The sequence below is a fragment of the Gavia stellata genome, chromosome 28, assembly GCF_030936135.1.
Source record: "Gavia stellata isolate bGavSte3 chromosome 28, bGavSte3.hap2, whole genome shotgun sequence".
NCBI classification, from domain to species: domain Eukaryota; kingdom Metazoa; phylum Chordata; class Aves; order Gaviiformes; family Gaviidae; genus Gavia; species Gavia stellata.
Genome location: NC_082621.1, coordinates 8847573 through 8869217, shown reverse-complemented (window position 1 = coordinate 8869217; position 21645 = coordinate 8847573). Strand labels below are relative to the sequence as shown.

The following is a 21645-nucleotide window of genomic DNA, read 5'->3' as shown; positions in this document are numbered from 1 at the left end:
ATGGAAAGACTGACTTCCCCACAGAACTTTGTAGACTCCTATGGTCATATTTTTCAGTGCATCAGGAAATATATGAAGGGAGTTACCCCAGCAATGCATCCTCCTTAAACATCTAAAGAAAATTGCTGCAGCAAATGTCTTTAAATAGTGATCTCAGGAAGAGTGAGTCAGCCCATCCTGCAATGAACTTCCAAGAATGGTCAAAGAAATCACCAGTTTGTGTAGATTTCTCTCTATTGATTCTTGAAGACTTCTAGGGTGACAAGCTGTGGCTTAGGCATCTAAACCATAGACATAAAATGTTAGAGGAATGTTAAAATCTTATGCTAAGTGCTGAAAAGCATTTGTAGTTACTGACATGAAAAGGTATGGGTGTCTTTCTGAGGAAAAAAGTTTAAGACAGTTCTTTCTTCAGCCATTTTTGCATTCCAAGTTATTCATGAAGAACTGACTCTATGGTTGTGGTTCACCTGCATCTCTGTAGAATGCGTGTTTACATTTGCCATCAGTGTTGAGTCTAGTAGAAAAAGCTTACGAAGTAAAATTACATAATAGCAGAAAACAGCTGAGATGACAATTACATATAAATATGAATACGAACTGTCTAAAAACGTATAACCAACTAAGAGTTACTAGTGTGTCTTTTTTTTTTTTTTTTAACATGCAAACTTACATGAAGAGACTCTTCCCTCAAATATCACAAGTTATTCTCTGTCATTGTCTTCTAGGGGAATAAAATGGTTAAAACTTTCTAACCTTTAGGAAATATTCACATTTCTTGACGACTTTACTCAGAGCGTCTTTCACCTCTCTATTTCTCAGACTGTAGATGAGGGGGTTGAGTAGAGGAGTCACAACAGTGTAGAAAACTGAAAAGACTTTATTCAGTGGTCTAAGACTCTTAGGTTTTGGCAGGACATAAACAATTATTAAGCTTCCATAAAAAACTGTAATAACAGTGAGGTGGGAAAAGCAAGTGGAAAAAGCCTTTTGCATCCCAGTGGTGGAAGACATTCTCAGGACAGTAGTGATGATACACGTGTAGGATGCCACGGTTAGTACGAAAGGGGGTAGTGTGCATACTGATGAGAGGATGAACACCAGCATTTCAGTCAGGCTGGTGTCACAGCAGGACAGTTTTATTACTGGAGTGAAATCACAAAAGAAATGATCGATAAACTTGGGACCACACATGGAATGTTGTGAAATCAGGAAGCAGCTTATGGCCATAACAAGGAAACCATTCATCCAAGACCAAGCTACAAGCTGCAGGCAATATCTGCTATTCATAACAGCTCTGTAGTGAAAGGGTTTGCATACTGCTAAATATCGATCATAGGACATCACCGGTAAAAGAAAATTTCCATGACAGCTAAGGAACCAAAGACATAAAATTGTGTGATGCAGCTACCAATCAAAATGCTCTTGTCCCCAGTCAGAAAGCTGGACAACATCCTAGGCAGGATGGTAGAGCTGTAGCAGGTCTCCAAGCAGGACAAGTTGCACAGGAAGAAGTACACGGCTTTGTGGAGGCGCCGATCAGCCACCACCAAAACAAAAATGAGAACATTGCCAATCACAGTCACAATGTAGATCACCGAGAAAAGGAAGAAGAGAAAAGATTGCATTTCTGGGATATCCCCAAATTCCAGGAGCAGAAATGTTGTGATGACTGTTTTATTTTTACATTCCCCATTTGCCATGTATCAAGCCAAGAGGAAATGCATCACAGCCTGGAAGAAAGCATCAAAAACTACATTTAATTATTGATCCATCATCACCAAGTAATTACAGAAGAAAGACGTTAATGTTGTATGGTTGTATTGTTTATTTTCTTTCTAAGCAGTTCTTGAACATTCGCCAGATAATAATTTATGAGAGAGATTATTGCATATTTTTAATTTTGTCTTATGCAAATTTTTTAACAAAATTTATTCCTTAGGTTTGGAAAGCATCACAGAGAACTGCAGCAGGATGTTTCGATGACCTAGACTATACCAGACCAATACAACCAGTGGACAACTGTCTAAGAACTGGACAGATTGGTGATTGTTTGTGGATACTGAACTTGATAAAAAAAATGAAATATCCAGAAAAATGTTAAGAAAATGTTGACAGGTATTGCTTATCCCACTTGGCAATATTTTTTGAAACCTGCAGGGTCAGAAAGTGATATTCCAGCCAACAGAAAAAAGCTATGATTTAGAAACCTTCTGTCAAAAGGAAAAAGGAAAAGAGGCATTCTTGGGTGGGTAACCATTTCATCACCCAAGACGACAAATACCATACCTAGGAAATATAACATACTGAAGGAAACCATGAGAAGAAATTTATTTTTTTATTTTAATGCACTGATATTTATTCAAACTGTCAGTTTAAAACTAGCATTAATACTATCAGATAGTTCTTCAAACTATCAGTTTCTCTTCTTTCTCTCCCTCTCTTCTCTCATCTCTCCTTTTTTTACTTTCTGTTTTTAGGTGTTGGGGGAATTTGTTAATTTTTTGGGTTCGGGTTTTTTGCGGGTTCTTTCTGTTAAAAAGTTCCTTCAGAAGCTAAAAGAACACAAGGCTGAGGAACAAGAAAGTGATCTGCCAGGGACCTGGTGTTACTTGTTAAATTAAATATTGTTGCACACACAATTAACTTCAGTGTAGACCCACATATCTGGACATAACAATCCCACAGTCACTGTTCAAAGTAATTGAGATGAACTATACTGTAAGAGGATTTCTCTCTCTCTCTCTGTCTCTTGACCACAGACTACTGTCTTAGTTCTGGACAATTATATTGAAATACCTTCATTTCATTCTGATAGAATATCCAGAAGAGTAACACTTTAAAAGAGAATAAAAAATATTCCTGTTTCACAAACCATATTTCAATAGAAAAGAACACAGGAAATTTTCCCACCTACCTTGCTGCAGGACAGTTTGCATCTGTAATTCTTACAGGCAGGCTGCTGAGGCTATCAGTAGAATTTCTGCCCTTCTTATCCCAAAATATATTGTACGAATGGAAAGCAAAAAAATACCTAAGGAAAATTGGTTACACCATGGTGAATATCTAGCAGATTGACAGATTGACACTTGGTTTTCTACCTATTCATCTTTCCTGCTGTAATTTTTCTTCCCATTCTGCGCAATAATGTCCACCCTAATATTTTCATCCTGGACCAATCTTAGAGGATAGAAGAGAGTTATGAAACAATCTTTCCTAATTTAATCAAAATTAATCTGATTTACCTCTTAGAGATGTGATTTCAGCCTAGTCTGATATGATGCACCCCCAATTGAAGCGCTTTCGCTCTGTAGCTGATTCAGGTCTTCCAGTGCATAAACCTTCTCCAGATGGCTGTGGCTCGGCTCTACCTGCCCATCTACTGCTGAAACATGAACCTCCATCTGGAACTGATATGAGATGGGTCAGTTGTCCCACTGCTTATTTTTCCTGCCGGAATAACAAGTGTCCCTTGGCATTACTGCATTTGGGAATTTACCATTAACAACCCAAAATACCTCATATGTTTTGCAGATTTTTCAGGCAATGACACAACTAGAACAGGGTGAAAACAGAATTTTCAGTCTGAAATAAGAACTTTCCATAGTAGTTCTCCTATTTGTCTTTATCATTTATTTTCTCTGATACTTTGTTTCCCACTATCAGTCAAAATTGCAAGAAAATGCTTATTTTTGTGCGACTATTATTAACACTAAAAGAATATATTTTTCCTAAACTGTGTTCTACAGATGCTGTATTGGGTCTGGCTGGGATGGAGGTATCTTTCCCCATACCAGCCCTCACAATGCTGTGCTTTGTACCCGTAGCTAGAAGGGCGTTGATCTGAATCTCCAACACCTACACCTCCCCACTGTCAAAGGCCAGTAGGCTGGTGGTGGGCAAGAGGTTGGGAGAGGACATAGCAAGGCCAGCTGACCCAAACTGACCAAAGAGATATTCTGTACAATATGACATCATGCTCAGCAATAAAAGCTAAAAGAAAAGAGGGGGAAAGGGACACATTTGTTATTAAGGTGTTTGTCTCCCACAGTATTCTCCTGGAGAAGCTGGTGAATCGTGGCTTAGACAGGTGCACTCTTCACTGGGTAAAAAACTGGCTGGATGGCCGAGCCCAGAGAGTCGTGGTGAATGGAGCGAAATCCAGTTGGTGGCTGGTCACAAATGGAGTCCCCCAGGGCTCAGTTTTGGGGCTGGTCTTCTTTAATACATTTATTGATGATCTGGATGAGGGGATCGAGTGCTCCCTCAGCAAGTTTGCAGACGACACCAAGTTGGGTGGGAATGTTGATCTGCTGAAGGGTAGGAAGGCTCTGCAGAGGGATCTGGGCAGGCTGGATCGATGGGCCCAGGCCAATTGTATGAGGTTCAATAAGGCCAAGTGCCGGGTTCTGCACTTGGGTCACAACAACCCCATGCAATGCTACAGGCTTGGGGACGAGTGGCTGGAAAGCTGCCCCACAGAAAAGGACCTGGGGGTGTTGACTGACAGCCAGCTGAATATGAGCCAGTAGTGTGCCCAGGTGACCAAGAAGGCCAACGGCATCCTGGCCTGTATCAGAAACAGTCTGGCCAGCAGGAGTAGGGAGGTGATCGTGCCCCTGTACTCGTCGCTGGTGAGGCCGCACCTCGAGTACTGTGTTCAGTTTTGGGCCCCTCACTCCAAGAAGGACATTGAGGTGCTGGAGCGTGTCCAGAGAAGGGCAACGAAGCTGGTGAGGGGTCTGGAGCACAAGTCTTATGAGGAGTGGTTGAGGGAGCTGGGGTTGTTTAGCCTGGAGAAGAGGAGGCTGAGGGGAGACCTTATTGCTCTCTACAGTTACCTGAAAGGGGGTTGCAGAGAGGTGAGTGTTGGTCTCTTCTCCCAAGTGACTAGCAACAGGACAAGAGGAAACGGCCTCAAGTTGCGCCAGGGGAGGTTCAGGCTGGATATTAGGAAAAATTTCTTTACTGAGAGAGTGGTGAGACACTGGAACAGGCTGCCCAAGGAGGTGGTGTAGTCACCATCACTGGAGGTGTTCAAGGAACTTGTTGAAGTGGCATTGTGGGACATGGTTTAGTGGGCATGGTGGTGCTGGGTTGACGGTTGGACTTGATGATCTTACAGGTCTTTTCCAACCTTAGTGCTTCTGTGATTCTGTGATTCTGTGAACTGCTATGTGTGCTGAGGTCCTGCTTCCCAGGAAGGGGCTGGACATCGCCTACTGATGGGAAGTAGGGAAGATATCTTTTCTTTTTCCTTTGTCTTCTGCACGCAACATTTCCTTTTTCTTTATTAAACTGCCTTTATCTTGACCCACAAGTTTTTCATCTTATTTTCTCCCCCTGTCCCGCTGAGGATGGAGAGTGATAGAGCGGCTTGGTGGGCACCTGACAACCAGCCAAGGTCAACCCATCACAGATGTCTATGTTTTGACTGTATATATCCATGTATTTTACACATTGCCAACTGAATTTTACCTCTTAAAACAGACCGAAACAGACCAGAGGCTTAAAACTCACATCAGTCATGTTTAATCTTTAGTTAATTATTGAAACTCCATGTGTGCCTTTACTTCATGAATATTTCTGTGCATTGTTATTGAAAGCAGAAAAAATAAGAATGGTCATGGACAGAATAAAATCATAAAAAGAACCTTTTAGAAAGAAAGTATGTAGAAAGTGGGACTTCTTAAAGAAAATGAGCCTGTTCCAGTTCAGCTGGCTAAGTCAAGCAGTTTAGATGGCTGAGTCCAAGGTCAGCTCCCCTGCTGATAAGAGCTGTTGTGGAGAAAGCAAGAAGCAAGGGCCTGTCCTCCCTGTTACCCAACCCGCTGGGTGACCGCTGACTGTGCCTGATCCTGACCACTGTCTCTGGACCCAGTCCTGACCCTCAGTATCCTGGCTCATTGCTGGTGGAGGTCACTGCTCCCACCCACCTTACTGTTGCATTTGGCTCCCAACTCACCCTTCCTTATGGAGCAGCTTGGCCTTTGCTGCTCCCTGACTGGGCCCTCCACATTCAAATCTGCTGGGCCCACTCAGGCTTAAGAAACCAGTGGAAACGTAGTACCTCAAATGCTTCCATGGATTTGTACCCAGGGCCACAAACTCTCCACAGCTCAGCTCCCCTCCTTTCTGAGCAGTGCTGTCTACCAGGGATGAATTCACAAATGAAAGCATAGGGTGAACGCTGGAGAACTTCAGAGCATGTATGTGTGAGAGGTGGAGGGGTAGCTACAATAATCCCCTCAGCAGCAGCACACAGCTGCCCTCCAGCCCTGTGGCAACGCCTTGTAACCACTGCCACCAGCTGGGTTGTTCAACTGGCTGCTTTCTATTCTGAATGCAACAGACTCTGCTGTCCTGTCTGGACAGAAAATACGCAAGCATCTGAGCAGACGACCTTTATGCCACACTAAGACCGGGTATTATTTCTTTGCACTTCAAAAGAGGCCCAGATTTGAGGGGGCTGACAACCTCCAGGGATGCTCAGAAGAGACAAACTGGGGGTCCAGCACCCTAAAACCATTCACAGCCACCAAGTGGTCTCCATCAAGAGTCAGTGACAACCTTCGGGTATGCATCCCAGCTGGACAGAAATTTTGGGAAGGTGAAGCTAGGTTAAGGGGTCAGTGGTTCAGTATTTGTGACACTTTTTGACCAAGCGTGCTGCTTCCTCATCACCTGTGGTGTGGAAAGGAAGGTCCAAGAGACAGGAAAGTGTTCCCTAGCTGCTCAAATACAGCATGTAGCATCTACACCTGGGACTCATTTGCCTACTCATAAGCATCAGGACTATTGGAGACAACATGGGGTGCACCACCAGTTCTTGAAGGTAGTCATGGGCCACATCAACCAGCAGCACGTGAATGTTGGTTCACCCACTTCCTCAGAGAACTTGATCTCCATGGGTGTAATGAGACTGGACGCACTCTGGCAGAATGCGAACAAAGACAGCTAGAACTGCCTGTGCTGGTCGAGGCTATCGCACTGTCAGCACAGCCCTTGGAGTGGGCTTGTCTGAGGCTCACACCAACCCTGAGAGGCGGATTGAAGGAAGCTGCTCAGGTTTGCTGGAGAAGCGAGAGTTCAGTAAGAGACAGACAGGTGTGCTCTGGAAGCAACACTCTGAAGTCAAATGCAATTTGGCCCCTGAGTGTCTAGAGACCACCAATGAGGTGGGTTGTCTCAACCAGGGGCTGGCTGCCAGGGTCATATGAGCACGGGTCTGGCTCATGTGAGGAAGGTGGAGACTGAGCATCGCAATCCAGCTGGTGAGAGGAAACTCCCATGTCAAAAGTAGGTATGTAAGTTTGAGCCGGTCTGCCAACTGTCCCCATTCCTCAGCTGGCCAGAATGTTGGTTTTGCTTCTTTGCCATCCACCATCCAATTAACAGCCTGGCACTAACCATTGTATGGACCTGAGCCCAGCCTCCAAAGCTGCAGCCAGTGCTGCAGGCCTGGCAGGGGGACAGCTTCATGGAGGGACGAGTGCCACCTCCTCAGGCACACAGAAGACACTGCCCTGGTTGCAGGGGGCCCTTGGCAGCTGCTGCCCATTGCACGAGGTGCGAGGACAGAGCGGAAGTGTTGAGCGGTGGGGGGAGCTTCGGCAGACCCCCTTGGGCCGGGAGCAGTCCCGCGGCGGGATTTGCCGGCCCTTCCTCGGCTGTCTCCGGAGCACCTTGCGGCGGCGAGAGACGCTGCTCCCCGCCCGGGCGCTGGCGGGGCAGGGGGCGCAGACGCTCGCGTGGCCGCAGCAGCTCATGCCGTGCGGCGTCCCGCAGCGCAGTTTGCAGCCGCTCCCGCCCACTCGCCACGTTCGCCTCGGGGCGAGGAGGGGGGTCCAGGGACACCGGCCAGATCCCCTCCGCCGGGCATGGCCCTTCTGCCTTCCCCCTCCCACAGCCTCCCAGGCTACCTGGCATCCAGTATCCCCGCTGCCCCGCAGCCCCCAGGGAACCAGGCGCCCGGCTGCTCGGGTGGTGATCGCAACAACACCAGCGTGGGGTGCGGGGTGTCTCCGCCCCCCTGGCCCTGCCTCCCCGCTCTCCCGTCCGTCTGTCCGTCCGCCTCCCCCTCCGCCTCTCTCTCCATCGCAGCCATCCCCCTCCTTACGTCGCCCTGCATCTTCCTGTCTGCCCGAACATCTCTTGCTCTGTCTCTCCATCCCTCCCGCTTCTGTCCCTGTATGTCATCCATCTGCCCCGTACTGTCTCTGCCCCTTCCCCTTCCACCTCTCCCTCTCTCCATCTGATTGCCAGTCCCTCCCCACTGACTCTGGCCTTGATTTGGCTGAGTGTCTGCTTGTTTGTGCTTCACTTTGTCATTCTGTCCTTATTCTCTGTCCACTGTTCCTGTTCACTGGGGAGAGCTTGCCCCTATTCAACCCCTCCCTCTCTCCATCCCTCACCCCTACTCCCCCGAGGACTTACACCCTATTTGCTCTGTCTGCCTACCCTGGCAGCACAACGGTGGGGTGGGGATTTTTCTGCTGCTCCCCACCCTGTCACCCCAGAGTGGGAACTGGGGAAACTGAGGCAAGTGGGTCTGAACCAGAGAGATGTATGTGGATGGGTTTGGGGTGGAGGACGGTCCCTTTCACCTCCTGGCACTTGGCCGGAAGACAGCCAGATATCACTTGAACTACACCTACCTTTCCCTGGCCTCATTTCTCTCTCCATTATGTTCCCCCTTATTGTCTGGACTTTCAGCCTGCACTCGCAGGTGCTATCTCTTGTGCAGCTACATTCACACAATACTGTTTGTGACAGCTATCTGCTCATCTCTTCTAAAATGGACCCCTCCGCCTGTCCATCCATCCATTTCAACAAAAATGCTGATGTCTCTCTGTTTGTCCACCTATGCATCCATCTGTCCCAAAACGGACCTCATCTGCCAGTCTAACCATCCAGCCATGGATGGATAGCCATGTATTGTTCATCCCAATACAGTCCTATCCATCCATCCATCCACTCTTGCTTTCACAACTTCTTCCCTCCACCTCCCCTTGCTATCCCTCAGTTCTCTTCAAGATACTCCCATGGTGGGGGTGGAGTGCAGACCTCCTCAATGCAGAGATACTCCTGGTGACATCCCAGTGCTCATAAACAGGGATTTCTGAATCCCTGCGTCTGCTCTGGCTGTACATGGTGGGTTGGGGCTTCTGGGTATGTGTGTGGAACTGGGGAAATGGCAAGGAATCTTCACCAAATAGGGGCTGCCTGGTGGTTTCTGTGGATCTCTCCTCTTACGGGAGACCCTTCTTGTCTGCAGGTCTCCAGAAATTTGGCATCAGAGCTTTGGACTTCTAGGAAAATCCTACACCCATGACAGTGAGCTGGGGATGGGACAGCTGAGGAACATTCAGGGGAGGGGGGATGCTCCCAAAGGGGGACAAAGAAAGGAGAGGGATAGGCAGCTGTAGGGGGAAATACCTGGAGTGGATCTTCCCAGAATGAAACAAGGATGGGAATCGTCAAGAGCTCTACAGGAAATGGGTGGTATGGGGAAAAAGGGAAGCTGGGGGGTGGGGGGCAGACACTGTTCTATGGCAGGCTCACACTAGGCCCTCTATAATGTTGGTAACCTAGTCTTGGTTTCCAGGGAGGGAACAGCCACATACTTGAAGCAGCCCCAATCACCTCCTTGTGTCATTAATGTGTGCTGACGGACAGGTTGCATCTCTCCCAACAGCAACAGGATCCTTTTTGCTGGGAAAGTGGCTCCACATACCTCTGTATACAGTGCCTCTATGTAGCGCTGTGGTGGATGTTGCGATCCAGGATTATGTGGCTGACGTGGCCTCCGAACTCATCTACCTGAACAAGAGTCAGATCTCCAGAGAAGTCCTCTTCGTCTTCCCCCTGGGGCCCCGCATGGCCATCTACTCCTTTCAGGCTGTGAGGATGTCAAGGTCCAGGCCATGCTGCGGGATGAGGTACCAGCATCCAGGGACGAAGGGGCGAACCACCACAGGGGCACGGGATGAGCAGCCCATGGCCTGCCTGGTGATCAGCTCTCTGTCCCTCCCCTTCCCACCCAGACCCAACAGCTGCACAAGGCTACAGGGGGCTGGGAGAATCTGGAATACCTTCAGGATTAGTCTCGGTATCCGGGCGAGGTACTTGCCTGCTTCCTGGGCACCCTGTCCCCTGGCAGGGAGGTGGTCATGACCTTGCACTATGTCCAAGAGCTGTCACAGGAGCCAGACGGAGCAGCCCATTTTGTGCTGCCACTCACACTGCATCCCTACACAGAACTCTACGGTGAGTGACCCCACAAGGAACTTGCCCTCCCAGTCACACACCCCACCGAAGGGCCACAGACTCCCCATGTACTTTATGAACAGACCCGGAGCAACTTCCCTTTGCACCCACAGGGGGACACACATTTTTCCACCATGCAGCCCCTGGACAGATCCACATATTCTTCCTTGTGCCCCATGAGGGGATCCACAACTCCCACACACATTTCCCATAAACAGACTCATGGACCCCTCTATATGCCTTATTGACAACGCCCAGTTCTCTCCATATGTCCTATAGATGGATGCCAAATCCTGACACACACCCCCCAACGCCACAGGGAAAGCCTTTGCCCTCCCCAGTGCCATGTTTCTCCTTGCAGCCTGGAATTGTCTCACCAGCAAGCTGCCCTACAGCCTGCTGCTCACCGCTAGCCTGCAGTCATCACGTGGAGTGGCTGATGTCCAGGCCAACTTCACCCTCACCCCTTTGATCTACACTGCCCAGGAGCACAGCACCGCACAGGTATGCCCTCCTGAGTGCCAGGATCTCAGGGTGTCATCACTAAGAAAAAGGGGATGCACTGGGATCAGTGCCTGTTGTCCTGGCCCAATGCTGGGTTTGGTCCCCTCCTCCTGCGTATGAGCAGGCACCCCTTCTCCAGGTCTCACTGGCTGGCAGCCCCCCAAGTCAGCATGATTTGGAGCTGCTGGTGTATTTCGGAGACCCTGCTGCAGTCACTGCTGTGGTGGAGAAGGGAGACCCTGGGGCCCCTCCGGGTGAGTGCAGCTGCGAAGGGAACATGGGGGCACCTCTAGGTTGCAGCAGGCATTGGGGCACGGGGAGACACTGGGGACTCTCGGGGGTGAGATATCATTGGACACTGGGATGGGAACGGGAGGCATTCACCTGGGATAGTTTGGGTCCTGGGGCTCCAGGGTGGGGTGTTGGGGACACTGTGGTGAGGTATCAGGTACAGCAGGGTGCATACGGGGAGTTCTATGTTAGGGTTCACTGGGTAGCTGTATTGGAGGCACTGGGTCGGAATACATGGGGCACTGTGCTGTGCAACTGGTGGACGGTACAGTAGGGTACTGAGGTACCAGTGTGGGGCATCACGGGCTCTGGGATGGTGGAAGCTGAAAGCACAATGAGAATCAGAACCAGGAGGAGGAGGGGGGTCCCTATCTGGCCTTCATCCCACCTCATACCTCCTTCAGGCTCCCTGCTTGGTGACCCCACGGTGTTGGTGACACTGGCACCCAGCATCCCTGAGGCAGTGCCTGGGCAGCGCCAGTCTGGAGAGTTCATCTTCCTCCTGACCACCACTTTCCTTGAGCATGCACAGGTACCCCCGCAGAGCAGGGACCAGGATGGGGTTGAGGAGCAGACTGAGGGGGAGCGGGCCAGGGCAAGCATTTACAGAGTGAAAGAGATGTGAAAGGGGACTGGTGGGGCCTGAAATGGTCCCAAAACATCTCAGGTGCCCAGCAGAGTTCAGGGCACTGGCTTGGGTCATCCAGGAGAGTCCAGAGGCTTTAGGAACACCAGACTATGGGCAAAGGCATCTGTACCCCCCACCAGTGCCTCCCAAGACCTGCCTGCTGTGTTTTTCCACAGGACTCCCTGCTCTTCCTTCTCAAAAGCCTGCCCCTGGGCTGCTACTTCAACATCTACTGCTATGGAGAAACCTCTGTGGGCATCTACCTGTGAGCACACACAGGGCAGGCTGGGTGCTATGGGGCTGCATTAGGTGCTGGTGGGTAGGGCTGGATACTGTGGGGCACGTCTGGGTGCTGTGGGGCTGGAATGGGTGCTATGAGGCAGGGTTAGACGCTGGAGGGCAGGTGTGCATGCTCTAAAATCGGCTGGTTGGTATGGGGCTAGGTTGGGTGCTGGAGGGCACGATTGCCTACTCTAGGGGAGGGCTGGATTCTGGGGACAGGATCTTTGTGCATTATGGGACAGCATCTCTTGGGGTTCTGCTGAGCAGAGTCTTGTGGGAACTATGAAGGCAGGTCTCTTCAAGAACTTCTATGGGGCAGGGACTTGCAGAGGACCCTAGGGCATAGCTGTGGGAAGTGCTATGGGGCAGGGTCTCAGGGAGCACTAGGGCCATCATAGAGCAAGGTGCTCTCCAAACATGCTGTGCCCAAGCAGGAAAAGTGTTGAATATACTCAGATCAACCTGACTGAGGCCATGCGGTGCATCCTCTCCACCCGCTCCAGTCTGGGTGATACTGATCTGCTGGGAATCCTCCGCTCAATCTACAATACCCCCTGTCCCTGCGGGCATATGCACCAGGTCTGGGTGCAGGGCCATGGAGGGGTGGAGGGACAGGTGTCCCAGCGGGAGTGAGGACACAGGAGTGTGGCTGGAAGGAGCCACCCAAAGTACATGGTGGTCACAAGGGAACAAAAAGAATACTGTGGGGTGTGGGGGAATGAAGAGGTGGGTCTATATCTTTGCGGGTTTCTGTCCCTGAGTGGGTATCTCTCCGTGGGGTAGTCTCTCACAGTGGGTCTCTCTCCTGGGCCCCCCTCTCCATTTCAGGGGCCTGCTCTCCCCATTCTTGGGTGCCTGTGCAGAGCCCCGCCACTCATGTCCCCTGTCTCCCAGCTCTTCATCTTAATGGCCAGGCCACCCTCTGACAAGGAAGCCATCGCAGCTGAGGTCTGCCGTCACCGCAACAGCCACCAGTAATGGAGACTCTCTGCCCCCAGTCCTCCAGCCACCCTTTGGCTGTCCAGTCATTTCCATCCCTGATGAGGGCCCCTGTTCACCAGTGCCTGTCCCAATCCTTGGGCCCCTTGGGGGCCAGTGTCCCAAAAACCCTTCCCACCCTGCACAGCTCTCCTGCGCCAAGCCCCCATGTGGGAGTCTTTGCTTACACCTCCCACAACAAGGCACCCTTCACCAAGTGAGCAGGGAGACAGGCACAGGGCTTGTACATCCTGATGTGCCCCCAAGCTCTGCACCAGCCCCACTAGACTGACTCTGCCCCAAGTCTCAGCTCTCCTCTGTCAGCTCCCTGTCGAACCCCAGCTCCAACCCCAGTCCCTCATTCCCTGCTCTTCCTCCTGCACCCTTGTTCTGCACCCCAGCTTTGTTCCCTCAGCTTTAACTCCAGCCTGTGGTCTCCAGCTCTATCCCAGCATCCTTGCACCCACCTCTGGCTCTCATTTCTGACACCTTTCCCTGCTTCCCCCACAGGTGTTTCTCCTTCTGCTTCTCTGAGGACAGCACTGCCCTGGCTACGGCCCTGGACAGGGAGACAGGAGGTGAAGCTACCTACGTCTCCTCTGACAATAGAATGACAGTTGTGGTAGGAACCCAGGAGCCCTGGCATGTCCCCTTCTATTCCACAGACACACTGACTTCCAAGTATCCCAGCACGTGGACCGCCCACACACAGTAGTTGAGACCCAGCTGCCCCAGGAACGCAGGCACTCAGGCTTCCCCTAACTCTACCCCACCGCCCCACACCACTGAGAACTCAGGTGCCCAGGCTTTGGCCCCGCTATAACCCACAGACCTGACTGCGCCCAGGGAACCCAGCTGGTGCAGGTTACTCCACACATTCCACTGTCCCCCAAGGAACCCCGACACCGGGGGCCATGGGCTGAACCCTGGTGGAGCTGCGAACTGTGGTGTCCTGCCTTCTGTCCCCAGGTGTTGAAGTGCCTGAAGCAGGCCCTCAAGCCAGCAGGTGAGGGAGTGTCTCTGAGCTGGACCCTGCCCTGTGGCCTGGAGGTTGAGGTGCTGGGGGCCACCCCTCAGTTCATCTTTCAGGGTCAACACAGCCGCCTCTACGCCCAGATCCATGGACAGGCACAGGTGAGAGAGCTGGGACTACAGTCAACCCAGTTACTGCCCAACAGCCTCCCAGTAACCACCATTAATCTTTCAGCAACTTCCCAATATCCCCCAGTAACCATCCTGTGTCCCCCGTAACCTCCAGTAGCTTCCCATGTGTTCCCAGGATACAAGGGTGGCCAAGGGACTCTTGACCTTGCAGTACAGCCTGAATGGCCAGGACGTCACTCACACAATTGAATTCCCACTGTGCCCACAGGGAGATGGCCGGTGAGAGCCTGTCCTAAGGGAAGATGCATGCATGCCCCTTATTTCTAACAGGGACTCCAGCTGAGAGGGGGCCCAGGTAGCTTATGCATTCTCACCTTCCACACACAATCCCAAACTGGCAAAGAACCCAGCTATCCAAGCATGCCCCCCTTCCCTGCTTTGACCCAACAGGGGTAGGACCCAGGAACCTGGGCATCACTTCCCTCCAGACAGACGAGGACCCAGGCATCCAAGTTTTCCCTCTGTCCATCCTCACCCCTGGAGGGAGAGAACCCAGGTGTTCAGGCTCTCTCTCTGTCCACCTTTCCCCAGCATGGAGATGAGCCAGGTGGTCAGGCCTCACCCCACTCTGTCCCCAGGCTGGCTGGGCATCGTCTGGCCATGAGATGCTTGCTGAAGAGGTTATTGCAAGAGGCTGCCAGTGGGTCAGGCAATGAACCAAGGCATCGCGCAGTTGAGATCAGCCTCACTTCAGGGATCATCTGCCCCTTTACCAGCTATGTGGGGGTTCGCACATCACAGAGGCTCACCTGGTACCAAGGTAAGGAAATACACTTGCAGGAAAGAGCTGATGGGGCAGCTCCATGGGATGTCGTCATTCCACTGGTGCTGGAACCCCAGCCACTGGGCACCCCCAGTCTCATGGGCAAGGCCCCATCACCACCAGGTGTTTCTTTCCCATGGGCTTAGTTCAGCCCCTTTCCCTGTTTGCCCTCGAAGGGCCCCTGGCACTGTTGCCACCCCGCCAGTCACTCATCCCCTGCCAGATCGTTGAGCTTTGTTACTCCCATAATGTCTCTTCCTGCTATCCTGTGAGCATCGGGGTCCCACCTGGCTGGCTGGCTGACAGCAGTGTGTGCCTCGTGGCTTGCCCTCTGTCAACTCACCCGTGGCATTGCTGCCCTGCCCCAGCGGGGCGCTTGCTCAAAAGGTATGGGGCCTTGACCCAGATGGGACATGTAGGGATAATCTAGTGTCTTATAGGAGGGTTATCCTGCCATGTCTTGCCCGTGGCGTGGAAACCAATGAATTTTGCCTTTAACCCTTCCCTTAGTTACCCTTAAACATGAAAGTCCTTCAGCAGATATGAGACCCAGCTCAGGGACACCCAGGGAGGGGACAGGGACGGTGCTGGATCATAGATACGTATTTGGATAAAATGTGTTGGGGGGTTATCAAGAGAGGTCTCGGGACATAGTTGGGCAGGAATGCCAGGAGAAGAGGCAATGGTCAAAGCTGGGCATGATTTAGGGGTGTCCAGAAAGGGCTGTGGATGGGACTGCTTTGGGGACATGCAGGAAGGAGCTTAGACTGCAGGTAGCTGCCCAAAGAAGAGCAGAGATAATGTTCTGGAGCATTGCACAGGAGAGTAGAGAGGGGTCAGATTCCTGTGATTCTCCCAACCCTCCTGTTCACATCTTCTCCCACAGCATGTAAACCACCACCACCATCTATTTCTTCTCTCAAGTATGTGGATCCCATGGAATTTGTTTTGTGCTCTCCAATTTTTGGGCCTTGGTTCACTGAAGCCATTGCTGAGTGCCAGGAGCTGGTGGCACTGCAGAATGCAGATGGCTCCTGGGCCCTCAGCTCAGGCTTGGCCTCTGTGCTGGAAATCGATGAGGCTGAAATCAAGGGAAAGATGTCTGGTGAGGTAAGGAGAGAACCTCTTATGGTGGCAGCATGTGATCCTGGGACAGTGGGAACCCCTTGGCTGGTGGCAACACTGGCATCCACAGGGCAGCCAGAGACGAATGAAGGGATCAGAAACCAGAAGTCACAAAGGAAGGGGTGGGAAGCAGTGAGGGGACAGGGGGGATGCTCAGCACTGCGCGCTGGTCTGAGTCATTGTTCTCCTACAGGTCATAGAGCCAAGCATCTGGGCCACAGTGCTGGCTGTGACCTGGCTGCACAGACACGACAAGTGTTACCAAGACCTCTGTGAGCTGCTGGAGGCCAAGGCTGTGACCTGGCTGTGCAGCCAAGCTGGTGAGTCTTGAGGGTCCTTTTCCTGCTGATCCCCACAACACAGCCTCCTCCCTTCTCTCTCCAGTGGGACATGCCTCACCCCTTCACAGGACCACAATTTCCTGGCGGCAGGTGAAGGAGTCCTGTGTCCCCTTTCTCCTTTCTGTCTGTGGACTCTCCCTCCTGCCTGACTCCCCTAGTGCCCCTGTCTCTCCCTGATTGCAGTGTCCCAGCTGGACAGGTGCCTGGAGGCAGCCAACACCCTCCTTGGGAGCAGCATGAAGTCAAGCATCTTCAGGCTCTGTGATACAGACTGGGAGCACCTGCAGAGCTAAAAAGGGCCGGAAAGTATAGCGTAAATTCACCTACCGTGCTGGGATACCACTGTTGTTACCAGCTGGGGTCTTACATTACAGATTAGTTCTCACTGCTTATGCTTCTACTAGCTGGGCTGAACCTGTATCATGCTGAACTCCTCAAGAGAAACCTTCCAGCTCAGAGCCTCCAGTGTGTTTGGCTTGGGCGGAGGTGGGAGTGGGAAGGAAGCACCACATTCCCAGTGGTTTCCCTTCCCAAATTTGGCTTTGGCAAAATGGGCTACTGGTTTCCACAAAGATGGCGCTTAGGAACATGGTTTAGTGGTGGACTTGGTAGTGTTAGGTTAACAGTTGGACTCAATGATCTTAAGGGTCTTTTCCCACATAAATAATTCTATGATTCTATGGTTTCTGTCTTGAAAAGAGAGTGCTGTGCACACTAGAAAAGATGAATGTTTAGAGGTGTCAACAGCAGGCACAATAGCAGAGGCTCCCAATGAAGGACTCCTGCTGCACCCCACTTGCTGACCTCTTCGCTTTACCCCAGAAGACCAGGCTGTGTCAGGAACTCCCATATCTGCATTGCCATGTAAAACAATCGTTTTGGAAAGAAAACTCTCATCTACATCAGACCCAGCCCACCATAATATCCAAGAGAGCTCATGTGGGGCAAGATCGATTTGAAAACTATCAGCATGTTGGAGGTGGAACTGCAGGAACTTTTGATTGGCAAACCAGTCATGCAATGTACTCCCTCCTGCCCCAGGGCCCTGAATCCATGGGTCTCACTCCATGGTGGCAAAGTCTCTGATTAATTTTCCAATAAACGGTGAATATTTTGTAAGCCAAAAGGTGTGACATAGCCTTTACTGCAGTTGGGCCTACGATCCTTCCTTCCAGGGGCCATCTACAAGTCACGAGGAGGGGCATGAAAGTGTTGTAAATATTCTGATTTTTTTTTTAATCAAAATACGATTTTATATATATATATAGAAAAGGTTAAATTTGATTAATAAATAAATAAGTTAGGATTGTTAAGTTAGAAACAATAACCATAGGAACCTCACCAGGGAGTCGCCATTCCATACTGAAGAACTAACAGTAACGAGATGGAACGATGAAGAATTGAATAGAAAAGTTTTGTTTGAGTCCTGTGACAGTGTGACCTTACCCTCCCCATCTTGATATGAATATCAAGAATGCCAATCAATAGATATTAATAGAAATAAACATTGATTATTCATAGGCATGGAAATTGACAGAAACTTATAAGCTAGAAAGTGATTAATAAAAGATTAAAAATTATATATATATATATTTTCTGTATAAGGATAACTAGGTATGATCTATCCCTGATTTAATCATAAACTAGCTATGAACAATGTAGCATTGTGAAGAGGTAGAATTTGCTTGTCAAGAGAATGATAAGTTGTAGGCCTGGTCAGTAAACCAGGGAAAACTTAAGAAGATTCCAAGAATGGGATTTTGCAACCAACCTGAGCATGCGCAAAGATTGAGTTCAACTGAAGGACACCATGAGGAAGACTATGGACGACCACCAGAGGACCTTAGACGACCACCCCTGTACCTGAAGGCGCATGCGTCACGAGCATTTACATATATTAATGAGTTCTCGGAAATCGGATGACTATGTTAATTGTTTCTTGGAAAATATGATGAATATGTATACTTTGATTGTATATAACTTTGGTAGCGGAGAAGCTAGGCACGCACACTAGGTGGAGCGATCCCCTGTGCGTCCAGCGCTGCAATAAAGAAGTGCCTGCTCACCTACATACATTGTGTAGATGAGTTTTTATATTACAGATTTGTAACAAAAGGACATTGCTTCTCAGAGAGCTGTGTATTGTAATACAGTAAATAAGGTGCTGTCATTGCTCTTGGAAAGAAAGGCACAGACTTGTTCTAGGTTAGCAAGACAAGAGCTGAGGACTTGCCAGGCTTTTTCTAGACTACTTTTGGCTTGAACTTATTTCAGCTTGATCTTAGCAGTAGCGGCTGTAGCAGCACTTTGCTCAACAGATAGATGACTGATGTCTAACTTATCCCAGCTGTTACACAAGAGTTGTCAAGTGATTAATGTCCAGCTTGGTTTTAGCTTTAACTTTTTAACTCCACTGGAGCATGTGACTGAAAATAAATGCTGGTCTCCCTTTAAGCTTCACCTCTGCTGTCTGGAGCAGACACAGTGCAAAGGTCTGTGTGCACTGGCAACCCTCTCCTGCCCTGGAGGTCAGTGAGGAGACAGAGGAGTCACCTTCCCCACAGATGCAAGCAGTGTGGGAGGGCTGAGACGAATGTGCCCTCCCACACTCCTTGGAGTGTAGAAGGAGGACAGAAGGGCATTGGGGACCTCACATTTTGGAGAGCTGAATCATGACTGTGAAGAAATACTGGTAGCTCAGCTTACTTCAGTCAGCAACAAATGCATTGATGATCCAGAGAGAGGTTTTGGCTTCTTCCCCCCTAGACACACCCCAAGGGTGACTCATCTGATCACACTCAGTTGGTCTCCATGGCCTGGAGGGAATACCAGACTCTGCTTCTTTCTCCCCGTTGACAATTGGCAGAGGCTGAAAAGGCATCCTCAGTCATCCATGGCTGCTTATATGTGAAGGAATCAATCCCATTATAGTCTTCTGCAGGATGTGAGCTGAATCCCCTTTCTGGAGCCTCACGGGGCTCTGCTGCATCAGTCTGGAAAAGCCTGTGCTTGTTGCCCCACCTCAGTCTCTCTTTTTCTCAGAGTGGGCTGAAATGCTTTGGCGGTCTGGGGAGGGACAGTCATTGCCTGAGGTGTTGAAACAGTTTGCACCAGCTCAGAGCTGTCACCCTCCACAGGGATGCACTTATGCAGTGCTCCTTCCCTGAAATCCCAAGGGAGGCACCCTCCAGGACACTGTTTTTTTCCATAACACTAGGAAATGGCATTCAGGTGCTTCAGGCCCAGAGCTTCATCTATGGAAGGAAGGGTGAAAGAGCTGAACGGTTTCTGTTGGCCTTCCTGTGCGATAAGGGTTTTCAGAGAGAATAGGGAGGGAAGTGACATGAGGCAGAACAGGTGACACCCAGACCTGAGTCTTCCTTCCCAGGCCCCATCACAGGAAAGGTCCTCACTTTAGGCTGAAGATTACAGGAAAGTGCCATGTTTGCTGAGGCACATCTTGGGCTGTTCTGACTTAGCCCATGGGTCTTTATGTAGTGAAAATGAGAGGCAAAGATGTGTGGTTTAGTTCTGCCCTTTCCTGGATGTCTTTCTCCTGCTTACCCCTTCTGAAATTCTAGAGAGCATGGTTACAGGTGTTGAGTTACAGCTGTGCTGTTGCAGTGTTGGACCCAGTCCTGGGACGCTTACCCACCTCAGCTGAGATGCTGGAGAAGCTTGGGAGGAGTATAGGTCAAGGTGGCCAATACTTCTCACTTCATCTCCCACTGGGCTGTTCCATAAAACGCTCCCTCTCTCTTTGTAACCTGGGTTTTCATCTCACTCCTTCAGGTTTTTAACACTTAACTCTCATCCATTTGCCCAGGAAGTTTGGAAACTCTTCATTGACAGTGTTCAGTGCGGGAATCTCTCCTAATTCCACCTGTCTTCAGCATTTCCAGACACAATTCATCCCAGCCTGGGAGAAAGGTGTATTAGAGTTTGGGTGCATCACCTTTTTGAGCAGCCTATCCATCCCAGGATTTCTATGGACCACCTAGGTGCTGCCCTTCAGCATCTCCAGCTCCCTGTAAAGGCTCAAAAGTCATGGGGAGGAAATCAGCAGGGACATCATTGTGCTTATCCACAGTGCTAGGAAAACCCTAGGATGCAGTCTGGGCAGAGGGTTCCGTTCCTCAAGTGTGGACTTCCCCTGGGCACGCACTCAGGCTCGTAACAGGTGTTTACCACAAGCATGCACTAGATGATGCTCCTTCTGCACTTCACCCGCTGTTCACTCAGCCTGGCCACACTGAGCACAGAGCCCTGAAACCACAGCTGAAAGCTGAGAGGTGCTCAATACCTGCCGTGCCAATTCTTCTACTGACAGGAGAAAGGGCATCTGATATGACATCAGTTGTGTGTTTTCCTCGGTCATTGGGGTTATTGGGGGTAAAGTGTAAAGCTGTATTAGCCAGTGAGGAAAGAAACCATGACTGTAAGATGCATACGTGTAGCGATCTGTAGTACCTTACCCAGACTGTGTATTATGCATGTGGTTATGATAATCACAGCAACAGCGGGCGCATTTATGTCAGTTATGTTTGTTTAAATTTGCCAGTGTGTGTCTATAGTATAGCTGTGATATGGTTAACTCTGACAACTGGCAGTGGATACCTATCAAAAATGCAGCCACACAGCCACAGCCACTAGTAGCAGCGTAGCGTTACAGTTACGCAGGCACTTCCAGGTGCCTTGGGACAAGCACTCTCAGATCCCTGAGAGCTGCCAACCTTCTGAGGTCCACAAGACCTGCGTACGGGCCCTTAGAGCCCTTAGAGTCCACACTCGGGCACGGGGGTTTCAAGATCATCCCCCCCGCTATGCTGAGGTGGCCTGGAGAAGACCTTCACCTCCTGTTCTGCATGCGGAGGTGCTGGATCCCTATGACCCCAGTAAGAAAAGCACTCAGACCCTGTAAACTATCACTGAAAATGCTATTTATTCAGGCTAACTCTGTAAAGAAAGAGAGGAAAATATAGCTAATGTCATGTCCCTTCAGAAGCTGGGAACGCCAAGCTGTAAAGCATCAGCGGGTCTCCAAGCAGGGTGCAGCACGCCGCACAGATCCCGCCGTGGAAGGGTCGCTCGAGCTACTGGAGGATTTTCTGAAAGGAAAACAACTGCATTCACCGTTTCTGCCGTCGATCAGAAAGCATGTTCACACGAGAACGTCTTGCTGCCCCTTTAGACACAGGCAAGGACAGGCAGGTGCCGCCATCGCCGGCACCCAGCACGCGCTGCCTGCGGGCTCCTCCGTTACAAGGAGCTGCTGAGCTTGCCCTGCGGCCGGGGGATTT

At 50.3% G+C, this 21645-nt stretch overlaps 1 protein-coding gene and 1 pseudogene across 1 annotated transcript; one reads left to right on the top strand and one right to left on the bottom strand.

The window, feature by feature from the left end:
- Nucleotides 1–741: 741 nt before the first annotated feature.
- Nucleotides 742–1703, bottom strand: LOC104251785 (olfactory receptor 11A1-like; annotated as a pseudogene).
- Nucleotides 1704–6941: 5238 nt separating this feature from the next.
- LOC104253303 (von Willebrand factor A domain-containing protein 5A) lies at nucleotides 6942–16638 on the top strand. The gene is given in 20 exon segments (XM_059830239.1): nucleotides 6942–7178; nucleotides 9261–9336; nucleotides 9698–9901; nucleotides 9904–9941; nucleotides 10047–10269; nucleotides 10631–10773; nucleotides 10913–11027; nucleotides 11469–11596; nucleotides 11869–11957; nucleotides 12409–12553; nucleotides 12869–12948; nucleotides 13463–13571; nucleotides 13922–14086; nucleotides 14232–14335; nucleotides 14695–14876; nucleotides 15056–15171; nucleotides 15173–15266; nucleotides 15766–15989; nucleotides 16198–16324; nucleotides 16529–16638. Coding segments are annotated over 20 exon segments (2709 nt in total).
- Nucleotides 16639–21645: the final 5007 nt, after the last annotated feature.